This window comes from Pomacea canaliculata, linkage group LG7, assembly GCF_003073045.1.
Source record: "Pomacea canaliculata isolate SZHN2017 linkage group LG7, ASM307304v1, whole genome shotgun sequence".
Taxonomy (NCBI): domain Eukaryota; kingdom Metazoa; phylum Mollusca; class Gastropoda; order Architaenioglossa; family Ampullariidae; genus Pomacea; species Pomacea canaliculata.
Window position 1 is genome coordinate 26832163 of NC_037596.1, and position 15964 is coordinate 26848126.

The 15964-nt window shown below is 35.5% G+C and overlaps 1 protein-coding gene across 1 annotated transcript; it reads left to right on the forward strand.

Moving 5' to 3' along the window:
- The first annotated feature begins 3747 nt into the window (after positions 1-3747).
- On the forward strand, positions 3748-15830 carry LOC112567571 (HAUS augmin-like complex subunit 5). Its single transcript, XM_025244267.1, is given in 18 exon segments — positions 3748-4231; positions 4650-4715; positions 5108-5140; positions 6042-6226; positions 6988-7144; positions 7714-7771; positions 8408-8493; positions 9069-9233; positions 9890-9971; positions 10460-10617; positions 10749-10911; positions 11392-11448; positions 11450-11473; positions 11847-11992; positions 13101-13218; positions 13501-13642; positions 14633-14765; positions 15241-15830. Coding segments are annotated over 18 exon segments (2025 nt in total). The 5' UTR covers positions 3748-4103; the 3' UTR covers positions 15365-15830.
- Positions 15831-15964: the final 134 nt, after the last annotated feature.

Genomic DNA, 15964 nt, shown 5'->3' on the forward strand with positions numbered 1-15964 from the left:
AAGCGTGATGTTATAACAAGTTAGCTGTAGCCAGCTGGCTGTAGCAACAAACACAAACATCAAACATACACACAAAACACTATTACTTGCTTTACAAAGTTTTTATTATAATAATGAAACGGAGAACTGCGATATACCGACAATTTTATTTAGTGAATCCATAAATGCTTTCATTCATTCCTTGCACCCTTCCTCCCCCGGCCTTTTTCACACAATAAGTACACGTATTTTACGATTATATTTCTGGATCTTTTTCCTCATCCTGTTTTAGTGACAAAAGAAATTATATAAGTTTTCCGATAAACATTTGTTTTCTATAACTATTTGTTCCCTATTACTTAGAAATGAAAACTAAACAGATGCTTAAGTATCAGGTACCTGGTGGAATTTTCAATAAGTTAGGTTATGTGGTGATGAAAAATGTCAACCTCTTATCAATACTGTGACAATGAACAACAGACCATTGAAATAAATGAGTTTGCATGGAATGTAAGTAAAACACTGCTTAATCTAATTTAGGCAAGCAGATCATAAGGCATTTTTTTCTAACACCGACACTGAAAACAAAGAAAAGAACACAAACTAATTGTTTCCAAAAGCTGATAGGGTGAAAAGTATAGTCCTGGCATACTAGAATAGACTTTAATTATATAGTACGATGTCAAATGTAGCATATAAACACTGAAATATATTTTTCAAAAATGATCTGATACAAGATATATTTATTTTAAATCTTTAAGCTTGAATTTCTCTGTCGTTTTTGACATCCAGTCCTAAACTATAAAAACATATTTCTCAAGATTGGCTTGTGCTACAGCAGTAAAATTTTGCAATATTGTTTAGAAATGCACAAGCTACAAAGTGATGCATTTGAGAATATGGTATAGACATTACTTTTGATAAAATTAACATTTTTCTAAATATTTTCTAAATATTTAATTGCCACATTCACACTGAGTCGGGGGGTACCATGTCTGATTTTTTATATCTCCTAGAAATCTTGAGATATCAAAACGCCTTATGCATCAGTTTTCTTATCAGTGCCTCTAGTTTACAAAAAATCCAAAACCTTTGGTATATGACTTATGGTATTGTGTAAATTTGTTTTTTAAATGCTTGTACGTTTTGAAACAAAATCGTTGATTAAAGTCACAATTTTCACTTTAGGTACTCAAAAACAGTTTTAAAGTGCTATATTTATGTTATTTTGTTACTCTATATTTAAAAACCCTTAAAGATATTTAAAATATGGATTTTAATTTTTGGAGTGTACCGGTAACCTTAAAACAAATCTACATTCTTTTAGTCCTTCATGGAATTGAATTTGACCAGAACTTTGGCCTCGAAGTTGCTGTCTGTCACCCTAGTGCGCAGCTTTGTCATGATAAGTCCTGCCAGACTGAACAATCTCTCAACAATTCTTGCATTTGAAACTATAGCCACATTTTGTGGCTTCGCAAAATGTAAAAAATTTCAAATAAGGCTGGAAATTGATGGGTACGTCCATCTTCGTTTTTCAAATCGCTCGCGCCACATGGACGACCTGGTACTTCCGGTTACTGAGCGTGCGAGACACGTGGTGTCTGGCTGTCAAGACACCGAGCAGTGAGAGCAGTGGCTGTCGTCGTCTTGCTGACACGCTGTCGACGAATGGTCGTGTAACCAACACGTCAAATGGCTACGTAGAGTGGGCTGTCGTACCAGAAATAACAGAGAGATTGAATTCCACACTGAAGTTTTCTTTAATTCAGTATCTTTTTCTCAGCAGCTGGCCTAACTTCTCTCTCTCTCCAATTCACAAAGAGGTCCCACACCACTGTCAGCCCTGCTATTTATTCTCCCTCCCCTCGAACATTCTAGCACAGACATTCTATTTCGTCGCAATAAAGACATTTTTTGAACATTGCTACATTGTTGAACATCATTTCCTCCCTCGCACAAAGACATTCTATCTTTTACATTGCTGCCGTGCTGAACATTCTGGAATATAGATGCAAATCTACAACCCAAAGACATTATACTTTGTACACTACTAGAGTGTTACAGTCCTGAAAGTAGCCAACATGTAGCCAAGCTACAGCTACTTTCTAAAATGTAGCTACGGCTACAAGCTACTTTTTTTAATTAGTAGCCGGCTAAGCTACAAGCTACAAAATTTGTAGCCGGCTACAGTAGCTGTAGCTAGGCTACAGCTACTCCCCATCCCTGCTCATGATGACAGTGCCTTTTAAAATTGGTTGGTACTTGTGTCCTGCTGTGCATTCGTGTTTATCTCGGATTTAGCACAGCTGTCGTTGTTTAATGAGTAATCACTTTTGCGCTATCCTGTCGTTTGAGAACTGTCCATAAATATCGACATTACAGTCCTCACCAAGAAGAAAACGTCGGTTTGACGACGACGCCACTCTAAAAACCCAATAAAATGTCCGTTAGACCCAACATCGAGGCAGAACGTGCAGCTACCTGTAGCAATCATGGAGTTCACAAACACGGCTTCCAGCACGTTCGATCAGTATCAGGGAATGGGGATATGGGGATGTGGAGTGGAGGAAACGATTTCCCAGGATCGAGCAACCAATTAAATTTCGTCCTGGAACAACAAAACCAAATTGATGATATTCTGACTTTATCCGGAGGACTATATATTTACGCACGGGTCACTATCGATTAGGGATTAGTTTTCTTAATATGCTGTTATAAAATTAAATAAAACTTCTAAAGAGACCTGCTTTGGAATTGTATCGAATACAAAATTGGATGTTAATTCTCATATAACCATGAAAGCACAACGGGGACATGTGAACCAAACACTGAGCACGCATTTTAATTCATTTTAGAGTGTTTGTATTCAATTGGTTTTGTAGGAAATAACTGTTTTTATGGCAGACTGTTGATCGTGTCTTCCTCCTTTCAATGCATACACAGCTTTCCCATGTGTTAATGGTGTTTGCTAACCACTGATCCTTTTATACGCAACTGTCACAAGAGATCGAGTTTTCGTGTGCATTATATAATTAATTTGCGATTGGTAGAATGAGGTACGGGATGTAACAGAAAAGTTTCCTTTCGAAATGATTATTCCTGCTTTATTCGTATATGGGAAAAGAATTGTTAGTGTTTTGCGAACTATAAATTTTTTTTTAAATCTATACCGTTTTAATTGTTCCATCGATCATCATATCGTCGCCACATCAAACCGATCTCCCCTTGCTTATCATATAGTTATCGCCATGCAAAGGCACTCGTGCACACGCAAAAACTAGGCTAAATATATTTCCTGGCAATTTTTTAAAGAGAGGATTGAGGAATCATGAGCCATATCCTAACCGGATTTTTGCATGGCTTGTATACAGTGTCTGTGATGATGCTTATAGTTTGTTCTTCAACACAAAGTCATATTACAACAGCTTTGCATTCCACCGTAATCCTCCTTAAACTGAACGTTTGACAGCTTAATTTGTTTTCAAATCCGATTAAATGATTGAAATACGCTGCAATTTCGTCGAGTAGAATCTTTTGCGGTCAGCATTCTGCGGGAGTTAACTCCTGATACCTTAATGATGCATTCAATAGGAGGTACCTCCCTTGTTATTCTGCTCCCTCCTGCCTCAGCACATAAAACTAAAAAAACACCCCGTAACATCACACAGCTGAATATTATCTAATGAAATATTAAAATAAAAATCTTTCCTTTGACTGTTTACAGCTACGTTAGTTTTCGAAGTCTTAAACGTAACATTACGGCGTGTTTGGAGTTAAAAATTAGCAATCCCCACTTGTCTCTATTTGCCAGAAGCACATCGTTATGGTTTGGGTCCAATGGAAAGAAGGCGGAAAATTTTGGTTGAGTGCTATGCCGAACTGTGGATAAACCATGTAAACATCGCCTTTCGTGAAAAAGCGATCACGTAACGTTTTTGTTCAATAAATTTTGAAGATCACACTTGCTGCAAATTCGATAATTCCGAAGTTATCTTAATAAAGTTGGGAAAGATTTTTAGATATCAAGTCTGGACCAGTCTTGTTGAAAAAGACTTTTCCGGCCTGTTAGAGATCCATGGTTTTTTTCTGAGATTAAAAGATTCGTGTGAAAGATCGAAGTCATGGCGCACAACATTCCTGAAGGAGACATCAGCGTTCAGCTGCACACATGGGCGATGAAAGAGATGAATTTTCATCCCAAGGCAGCTTTCAGTGGTTCCAGTATTCCATCACCAGATGATTTTAAAAGGTTTTCTCTATTTCTTTTTCTTATATATAAACTGATTTACATTGTTGATTCGTAATCCGTTTGGCGACGAAGAAACAACACATTTTATAATTAATAATAGTTTTATTATTTACACTTACAGTAATCAAATGAAACTGTATGACAATGCTTAGAAGGTATTCTTGAAGTTAATAAGAGTGATTATACTGCAGTTCCTGGGTACATTTCCCCCTCAAAAACCCCAACTTTCAAAAATATTAGGTCAAGCAGAGAAAATACAGACTAAAACATGATTGTTGCAGCAATTTTGTTTTTTCTTAGTCTTACAATGTATTAGTGTAAGTGTTTACAGAAGGGCCTATTTGTTCAAAAGCAGATATTCTAATGGATAAGAAATTAATTTCAGATATCATGGTTGTATGAATTGTCTGACTTGCAGCATTTGCCGAGGTACCCAGCAGATTGAGTTATGGAAGTATGTTGTCCAGCATGTAAGGTCTTTGCAGTAAGTGACTTCAGAGTCAGACTTTTGATTGAGTGAAGTAATTAACTTTCTTTTTTTTTAATTGAATTACTAAATATTCTGTAGATTTTTATGTCTTTTAGTCACTTTTGGTTTGTGAATAGGGGCATATAGACCCTGTAAGAGAGCATTTACATGTCTATGCCTATGTGTGGAAGGGGTGTAGAGATGGGAATGGGTATGCAAAAGATTGATACCAAGGTAAACTAGCTTTTAGAGATTACTGTTTTGCCTTTGTCTTGTCTTAAAAAATTAATGCTGCTTAATATATAGGTACTTACATAGTACAGGTGTGCTTATAAGTATTTAAAGAAAGGGTGTACAACACAACACTGACCTTATAATTTATTGTCCTTTTTTTTAAAAAAAAACAGAACAGTAAAAAAAGTACGAGGAAATTTGGCTCTGTATCCTTTGTTTTGAATTATCAGTGGAAAGTGTAGACATAGAAATGTTGTTCAGGGGTATTTATTTACATGTACACAATTCTTGTATTCTTCACAATTTGATAAAAAGAATTTAGATACTTTGATTTACACAGGGTGCTTTCTGAATCTTTGACAGTAAATCTCTGCTTGTGGTTGATGCAGCAGATAACACCAGAATCAGTAAAAGAAAAGCTAAGAAAGAAATCAGTAATTGCTGACCATTGGATGTGCTAAACTTTTATCTAGGCAACTACTAATATGTGATCATCATTACTAATATTTAGGGAAAGAACGTCAGTCTTTTTTGGGGACCAGCATGATCACATATAGAAACGTCACAAAGATGGTTAATGTGTGAAATTTAAATGAACTGTTAAGGGAACACTTTTAATAAGTCCATGAATTTATTGGTGTAAAAAATAACTACATTACCATAGGTGTTTTCCCTAGCAAACCGCTCATTCATCTTTTCACATCTTTTAACGCTGCACCTTGTAACGTACTTTATTTCTTATTTTTATTTCTAACTTTCATTTTTGTGACTAGAGCACCTTCCCATGTTCAAATTGGCCACTGGGACAAATAAAGTTGGTCATTGTCATTGTCATAGTATCTAACTTCTTTCATATCTGTAGTCAGAATAGCTACTAAAGATCTGAAAGTTTAGCGTATTCTGTTTTGCTTGCCTTCATTAGTAAACTGGTGCTTGTATAAGACACTGAGAATCTTCTGGAAATAAGTCATATCTGCCATAACCAAAATTATCCCTCAAAGCTTGGACCTAAACCTTTTTTTTTTTTTCAAAAGGCTACAAATAGATCAACTAAGCATTATGTTAGACTAGCATTTTGTCACATTTCAATCTTTAACATGACCCTAGCCAAAGACGAACCCGTTGTAAACCATACAGAGTGAGTTACCAGACAGACACACTGTACAGTGATGAACAGCAGCAGATGCTGGAGCAAAGGGCTAGTCTGTTACAGGAGATGACATCGGATCTTTCTGATATCCGACAGCTGGAGCATGAGATTAAAAGAATGTCAGAGGAAATTCAAGCAACAGGTAAATTTTTAACAGAATGTATCAATGGCTGTAGAAATATTTAGTCATATTTGAGATGGCCAAGACATTACCAGAATAATCCTTCTAGTGGAAGGCTACTTGAAGGATTTTTTTAAATTCGAATTTTTTTTTTTTAAATCTTCTCTAAAACATTTCTCTGAGTCTTAATGTGTAAAAGAACAGGTTAATCATAGACAAAGCAAAGATGCTGAGAATGTTAAATAGATAGTGAAAATGATACCTGACCAATTTTTGTCCTCATTAATTTTTCTTTAGTAAGATTATTGAATGCTTGATATGTAGCTAAGTATCAGTTTATATATATATATCAGTTATAAAACTTTTAAGATTTTTTTTTTCTGTTGCAAATTACAAACATTGTGATTTAGGCAAGATGGACTGCAAATTCCAAATATTTACTAAAATTATTGCCTAAAATGACCACCAGCATAATTTACAAATCATTGATAAGTGAACAACGGTGAAGTGTTTTTGCATTTCTTTTTTAGTTTTGAATTTCTAAAAGACATTGTTTAAACGCCAATTCCTTTTAAAGACGTTTTAAATAAAGTTATTGTCACATGACCATCTTGGACATCAGCAAATCAGATTAAGGAGAGATAATAAATAAGGCTCTCACTCCTTGTGTCTTTCTGTAACAGGAGTTCTGGATGCATGTTTGACTTTAAAACAAAAGTATCATTCTCTTGTACAATTTCACAATTTTGTAACTGAAGTTCTCAGTTTTCCTTTGGCTTCAGAACGAGAGTACCAGCATGGAGTGGAGGCACTGCGAGATGTGAGGAGAAAGACTTGCCTTCTTGGTGTTTTCACTGCATACAGCGATAATCTGACATCACAAAATGAAGCATTTGCTGAAAAGATAGACATCAAAGTTGATGCTTTGAAACCAAAAGAGTGAGTGCAGCATGTTGTATAAGAGCTACGACCCTGAGAAAATATTTTGTTTGATCGCTTAAGGGTGACTGTGTAATAGCAGAGGTGTGCAGAAATGTAATTTAATAGAATGTATTAGCTAAGTGGTCAAGTAAAATGGAATAGAAAAGCACTTCTATCTTGAAATGGACTAGCATTGTAAACAAGTACAAAGAGTATAATATGTTACTTAAAATTAAAGAAAAAATGTGTAAAAGAACTGGAAGTTTATGCTGATATGGGTGAAGGATCAAGTGAGATTGAAGAGAAAAGCATATATCACTTAAAATAGACTAAAATCATAATTACAAAAAAGTGTAATAAGACAAGACTATGAGAATTGATGAAAAATGTGTAAAAGGAATGGGTTCATTATGGTAGCTTAGAATGATACAAAGATAAAGAAAGAGATAGAAAGAGTGTGTGAGTGTGCATGCCAGTATGTTAGATAAGTTACAAGTATTCTACAGTTCTGACTTATTCAATTCTTTTTGCATGCATGCATGCATGCACTCATATATGCACATATATTAACTCTTTTTTTTGAATAGGACAGACCCTCATCTTCATCCAAAATCAGAAGGAAATGAGCTGGAAACAACAACTATGGTATGCATGGTACACAGTACTACATTGCATTTCTAACGCACATGGCATGTGCAAATACATAATCTGAAGCATACTTTGAAGCAGATAGACATACACAATACTTAATTAAAACTAATGTACTTTGCAAAATTGCATTCAGCACACAAGATGGTAACAGTTTCCCATGTGACATACACAGCAACTTCTCAACACAGACCTTTCCTGTCTAGCGTATTACATTTTCTGTGAAGAGAAAATAACGTTTCTGTTAATAATAATATTTTAAAAGACACCTTATTTAACACGTACTAGGTGCACTCATTCAGTCTATTCAGAAAACACTACTAAAACAAAGGCATGAAAAGCAGTACTTGGAAATATCCAGTCAAACAAGACAAGAATAACTTATGCATTTTTTTTATATCTCTAACAAGATGCTTATTAATTTGTATTCTTTGGTGAGTTTTTACTCTTAAAGGCTGAACTTCCACTGTCCATCAGAAATAATAGTTTGTGGGGAGGGAGGTGAGGGTAGTTGCTGGACCAGATGTAAGCAATGATCCAAACTTGACCCCGAAGGTTTGCATGTGCCCCTGATCTCCCTCGCCTTGAAGCGTGTTCAATATTTTGCTCTTGTAAGTGCCTAATTGTTTTCAGCGTCAAGTCCGAGAATCATGTGAAAGAATTGAAAACTTTCTTCATCACACCCTACAAGGTTCATTTGGCAAGGACAAAACAATGTTGTAAGTTGTTTATATACTTCACATATTTTTCTACTTACTAAGTGAAATTCCTGTAATGGATGTCATCAGTTTCTTTTTTAAATCAATTGTAGCATGTCTTAAAAAAAAATAAAAGCCATTTCTCACTCTTCCTACTCCTTGATCATTGTTACCTCCTTTCTCTGTCTTTCTCCATATCTCTCTCTCATGGTCTAGTAGTGCAACAGTTAAAATGCTTGTTACCAATACAATAATGAACAATGATGTGCTGGTTCCAATCATATTTTGGGTATGGTTTTTTTCTTTGCATGTGGGACTTGTTTACTAAGCCAGATGTTCTGCAGTAATATATTTGCTGGCTCAGCGTAAAACACCAGTTCTGAACTAACATGGTTTAAGTTGCCGGCTCGGTGTAAAACATTAGTTCCCTCAACTTCCTTTCTCTCTTTTTCTGTCCCTGCTATTTTTCTCTAGTCTTTCTCCTTGTATTAACATAAATATACTAATAAATCCATTAATTTGTTTTCTCTCTATTTCTCACTTTATCTAACTCATTGTGTAGCTTCTGTCGTTGGAACCATTCTTTTTATTTACAGCAGTACAAAGAAAGATCAGTTATGGAAAACAGTGGAGAGAACTCTCCGCGAAAACAGAATAGGGCAAGTGTTGTCTGCCATTGAACAGCTGAGTCAGGCTGGCGCAAATGCAATCCGAGAACACACCCTGAAGATCAACCTGCAACAGGATGCCCAGAAGCTCAGGTAATAGATGTCACAGATGGATTCTGCATCTTGCTGTGGTCCATATATAGCTTGTTACCCTCAACCGAAATCTCAACATATTTTGCAGCTAGCCTTTAGGACCTGTGTGATAAGATCTCCTTTGATGCTGGTCATGTGCAGCTGGATGAATTAGATGATGTTTTGTACAGCAAATTGTTCACAGCAGAACCTGTCTGTACACAGCATGTAAACTTCATGTGTGCTACAGTAATACATTGCTTTTGTGTTCACTATAGGAGTATACTGCTATACATTTTCTTGTTGTGATCTTCAGCCCTAACATTTTTATGCTAATGTTGTGCTGTTAGTAAGTACTTCATAAAGATGTGAAGATTAATGACCACAGATAAAGTGAACTGTAAAACTGAGTGTAGAAGCTAAAAAACAAATTTGTTTACTTAGGAAGAGTCTTTTTAAATGTTTTGTAAAGTCAAAGTGTTATAAACATAACTGCTTAGTTCCTTGGAGAGAGTTTTGGAGACTAAAGATATACTGTCATTTGTCTAATGCATCCCCATTTAGATGTGATTATTGAGGATCTTAGCTTCATTTACAGTGATTACAAAAGATCTCCACTCCATGCATTTTGGTGTTCCTCACTGATCCCTACTGCATTAAAAGAATTTCACTTTCAGGTTTAAATATAGAAGAGGGGGCCATTTAACTGATGCTTCCAAACAGCCAACAGCCCTTCAAAGTGTTCACCAGCTTCTGCAGGTGAGGAATTGGTTTTCCAATGGGAGTAGCACTTTACTAGTATCAGGAGCAATGTAAGTTTTCACTGATTTAAAATTTTTCATTCACCAAGAAAGCTGCTAAATCAAGTCATTGATTGTCAAAAATGATTGAATTTATAGCCCTTGTTATCCAATGTGAAGATGTGCTCAACATGTTGTGTTCACAGGGCTTCAAACAAACCAGGAGTTAACATACAAAGCAACACACAATTAAAAACTTAAACAGGATGTCACAGTTTGTCCCAGGACTGAAGAAGTAACTGTTGTTTCTGTAACAGTAGAGAGACAACAAAAAAACATACAACAAATTCTTTTTTAACTCACAGAAGTCGCATTGTAGACCCTTGTTACAAAATCATGCGTAAACGCTAAGATCATTGAATAAGACAGTGTTATGAAGCATATTCAATATTTTTAAATCCTGTTACAATATCTTTAAGACTGAAAAAAAAATGCACGTGCTGTCAGGATAGCCAGTTGCAGCATGTCCTACGGTATGTGGAAACTGAAAAACATCGGAACACAGTGTTTCGCCTGGTAGAGGGTCTGAACACAACTCGAGGCCTAATCAACTCTTCTTTAAAAAAGTACTTAGGAAGTGAAGCAGGCAGTCTGCAGCTAGCTTCGTGAGTATGCGTAATAATTTCTCTGTTGTTAATAATAAATTCTGAGAGTGGAAGTCCTACAAAAATGGTCATTGTGAGTCATGCTAAATTAGCTTTCATGACTGCTAATTCAATGAGTTGACTCCTTTCAGTGCCGTAGTGCAGGCTAAGCTGGATCTCACAGCTGATCGTGCTGCTGCCTTATTGCTTCGTCAAGAAGCAGAGGCACTGAGAGAAAAAGTAGCCAAGGGATGTACTGAAAGAGACAACCTACTTGCAATTCATCGCAAAATACAGGACTTTTATGATCTGGCTGTATGTATATCTCTATGGGCCGTTCATAGTTTGCTGTTTGGTAAATTACATGATGTTTTCATGAACAGGTTGATGAGCCATTCAATTCTTATCATAGATTTATTTTAGCCAAATGTAAACAGTTGTAGAAATTCTTCAACTTAGAATTTCTGATTGTAATTTAAGAACCCGGAGAATCAGGTTACAGTTGCCTCCCCTGTTATTCTGTAAACATCTGTTAAAAAAAATTAGGTCATGTTTAAAACATTGTTGAGTATTGTCATTTGTTAATTTCATCAGAAAATTTGCAAATTTAGAATTATAGTCTTTACAATTGATTTCATTATTTTAATATGGAGTTGCTTGCCTAGACATTCAGAAATTCCATTAAAATTGGAGATACAGTACTTATATCAAAATATTTTAAGATTCTTGAAGATAAGCTGAAAATTGACATTTTTGTATCCTGTATCCTGACTTGACCCATGCTACTTCATGCAGAATGCCAAGCAAAATCTCATCCAGGTAGTTGCCAAACAGAATGCTGGTGCACGGTCACCGCCTGGCTGCACAGCAACAAGAAGTATGTATCATTGGACCATGCTATTGTCTTTTTTGCTCCTTGCAAACAGTAGATGTAAATAAACCACATTTTAAATGGTTGTGAATGAGCCCAAAATTGTTTTATCATTAGCTTGTTTTGCCTTGATGGCAGTGAAATTGTTATTTTTGTTGAGGGTTTGTTGAGGCTGCAAATGTTTCAACATTAATGTGATCATTTGTCAAGGTAACACAAAGGACTGAAAACACTGTTCATTTTTTTTTATTTTTTATTCCAAGATTTAGCCGTAAATATGTGATAGTTTTAAAATCACTCTTTTGCTTGTCACATAAAGAAGAAAGCATAATCTGGAGTCAAATCTTTTGATCATACACTAATTTTTATTGTTTCGTAGATCACCCTCTACATCTTGCGGTCACTGTCTGGCCATGAATCAGAAATATATACTTTGACCACAGACCTCAAGGGCAATGTTATTGCAGAAGTGGACAGATTTGCTTCCCTCTCCATGCCATATCTTGCATGGCTTTACCTTGACAGGTGAAAACAATTATTGTGTCTGTATTTAGTGTTCACTTCCTTTTTTTTTTAAAAAACTTAAAAGTTTTATTTATAAGCAGACAGTAAAGCTCATATTTACTTAGGGGGTCTGGCTGCACAACAGTTAAACCCTTGTCACTTACAAGTCTGGATTTGGGATCTTGTGTTCAAATCTAGGCATGCTGTTCTTTTTGGTCTGTGGCACCTGTTTGCATAATCAGCTGCTTTTTTGTGACACAGGCTTAGTTGCTGGATTGATGTGAAAAAAATTATATTTTATTTCCATAAGTATGTGTAATACTATAGATGAGATTTTAACCATCTTGTTACAATATTGGTTTAGTCAAATAGCTTTATAAATCGTTTCTTGCATAGGGGTAGGAGCTCTTTGTCCTGGGGACAGATTTCTGTCCTGAGAGAAACATTTTACTGAATTACGAAGAAGCCAGGGACTATGAATCTTAAAGGGATAGTTTATCGTATCATGAATGATACCATACGCCAGTGGTAATAGATATTATTGTGTCCCTTGCGGAAACGGATGTCACTGCAGTTAAAAAGATATGATTTTGCATGCTGTCATTCCAAAATGCAAATTTTTAACAAACAAGACTTTTCCGTAGCTCTTTAGCTCCTATATGTAGAAGTAATAGGCACTTGAAATCGTTTACTTGAAGTCCAACTGCTTAACCATAGATTATAGATAAATTGTCAGTTGTGTGTGCACATAGGTGTGTGACATAGGTGTGCCTCAAGAATGGTTTTATGTAATACTGCATGTTTTTATTTTTTGCTATGATACACCACTTGCCTTATATTGTAACTAGCAGTTATTTTGTAACAGAGCACACTTACCAAGTTATAATTGCCCATTGGGATTAATAAAGTTGGTCATTTGTCAATATTGTGAACTATCAAAAACATTGTATGAGTTGTAATATGAATGTTATTTGTGTGAAAATAGTGAAATAAAATGCAACCATATGTGTCTTATAATGTTATATGCATATGCTTTAGTGCTCGGAAATGTATTCAATACCTTGAAAATGTCCAGCTCCCACTTATGTTCTCATTACTAAGACCTTAATGATTTCCTTGTGTGTTGCAGCACTACAAAGTGCAGTTTGTTGGACTTGTCCATTAATTACAGAAATCACCCAGCAGCTACATCCATCCGACAGCCTCTCCAGGCAGTGCTCTCACATCTTGAATTCCCAGATTTCAAGGTAATGAAGTGTCATAGAAGCAGATACATTTGTGTGTGTTGCATGTGCTATGCACGCTTGCTTAAATATATGTATATGTGCACAACCTTGTGATTAACAGTTTGATGAATGTGGGTGCTTAATCCAGAAAATACCTGTGTACATTTTTGGTTTTGAATTCGTTTGAGGGCTCACCCTGGCTATTATTTTTTATTTTTATTTGTTTGTTTTATGTTTGAATGTATTGTTTCTGTGGTGATATCTGTCAGAGAACTGAATGAAAAGTTTGTTGCTGTGATACAGGCATCTGAGTGCATCCTACATCACTGCCTACAGCTGAAGCAGGAGCTAGAGAGCACAGCTGCAAGCACCAGTGCCCAAATTTCCAGCTGTCAGCAGTTGGTTTATGTCAGTGGCTTCAGTTGCAACCTTGACAATATAACAGGTGATTGTCTTTACAGATGGAAAGCAAGTGTTCGTTTTTCAGGTGGACACAGGTGTGATTTTTAGTTGTTTCAATATTGCCACAGATTATTGCTTATAGCAACACACACAAGAGTAGACAGTAAAAATATTGGCTCTAAGGTAAGTCTTAAAAATAAATGACCTGCTGCTGACAACAATAAACATGATAGAACAGATTTTGTAATAAATGTCACACAAGTGAAAAGATGCTCTTACTGTTATTGCCTCATGGTTTTTGTGATAGGAGTTATAATCCTTGGTGGTAACAGGTAAAAACTCCATTCTCATCTTTTTCTTTTTTTTTTTTTTAATTTAGCACAGACTTGCCTTAACAACACTGGATTTATTTCAATTTGCCAGGCATCTTGCCATCTTCATTCTACTCTAAAAATGTGCTAGTTCAGTAATAAATGTTTAATAAATTTCTTAATCAATTTTTTCATTTTTTCCCACATTTTTATACATCTTTTACTCATTGAAATATTTTGATTGCATCCTTGCCTTTCTTATCTTGTCATGTTCATAATTATAATAAGCTAAATAGCTTTTTATATGCACTGGCCAAAACATAACACTACTGACATCTGTTTTTGCATGTTGCCCATCACTGCTGAATCTAATCTTTACAATAATATAGCATATATGTCTTCCATATTTAATTGCTTTTTAGCATTTATTACAAAATTTGCCAAGGCTTAAAAGTGTTGTGTGGAATTATCATACTAATGGATATTTCATCTTCTCTGTCATCTGATTCATTATGTTTAGCCCATTCACTGCTGCTTATCTTTAATGTGCTCTCCTTGGTATAATCAATATTCCAAGCTTTTCCTGGTTGCAATACTTGTAACCCAGAACAAGTCCTTTTTCTGCGAGGAGGGTTGAAAAGAGGAGAGAAAAGGACTATTCTGTGAAATGCCCAACTGATGTTGGTTAATGATGTCAAATAATGATGGTCTTTTGTCTTCAGATCTGTGCGAGAAGGTTAAGTCTCAAGACAAGAAGGAAATAGAAAACTTATTGCCCAGATTGCAGAAACGCATTTCAAAGACAGCACATGCCTCTACAGAGTGTATTAAGGTCAAGGACCATGTCCAGGCATGGTATGTTGCCCTCTGTCTCTGGTCAAGTTATTTTCACTCACTTTTTTGCTTGTTAAACATTTCATGCTTTTTATAGTACTTGATTTAATCCCTCCAATGTTTATTAAAAGATCATCTCAAACACTATTTCATGCATAAGGTAAATGAAAAATATAAAAGAAAGAGTCATTGTAGGACCCTCCCACTTGGAATGCATTTGATCACAGTAATTTACAACAAGTAAACAAACATTTTAGCTTCAACAAATCTTAAGTAGGTGAAATTGTGATTTGATTCTTCTCTTCTCTTTTTATTCATACTGATACTGATATGTTGCTTACGAACAGAACTTCTTTGTTTACAGATCAATTTCACACACTCATTATATATATAAAAACATTTTGTTGGTTTAAGTTATTAATACTAATACATGTAACATGTTAAATTTTGTAATTTAAATCTCAACTTTGCATGTTTAAAATAAAAATCTTTATAGGTGGGAACAACCAGCCCAGTTTGTCACACCATGGCTGATGGTGGAAGATCACACATACCAACAGTGGTACAACAAATGGCGTATCATTGCCACTAAAATTCGCCAGATGCAAGTGGAAAAATAAACTGCTCCATGCTACAGATACCTTGGTGTTTTGAGGGGTGAAGTCAAAGCAGTGCATTTGGGAAAATGAGAGAACACAAAGGGTTTGGACCACTTCAGTTTCTTAACCTGTATGGTCATTAGTGGGACTTGAAATGCAGCAACTGACAAGGTTGAAAGTGGAAGCAGGCAGGACCAGCATGGGAAAGTCTTTTGTCTTCTTGGGCCAACCAGGCAGGCGACTAATGATTCACTACCACTAACGTTTTGTGGAATGAAGCCTATACAAGTCTTTAAACAGCACCAATAGCAGAAATTGAACTAAGGCCACGTACCCAATTCCATTTAAAAATTGTGATGGTTTAAGCTTTGGTTTTGTTTTTGTTTTTTTAATTTAATTTTTGGCATTTAACTCCTGGTCTTGTTTAATGCATGTATTGCTTGTTGAATGTTTTAATGCCAGTAAAGTGCTTCTGATATGCACTAGACTTTCTGTTATTTTTATTCAAGCTAAATATTAATTATTTTATAAACTCACAAGTGGGAATTACTGCTGGTGGTTTTATGTAAAACAAATGTGGAAATATATTAATTATAGCTGGATGTTGTTGCACTGCCACTG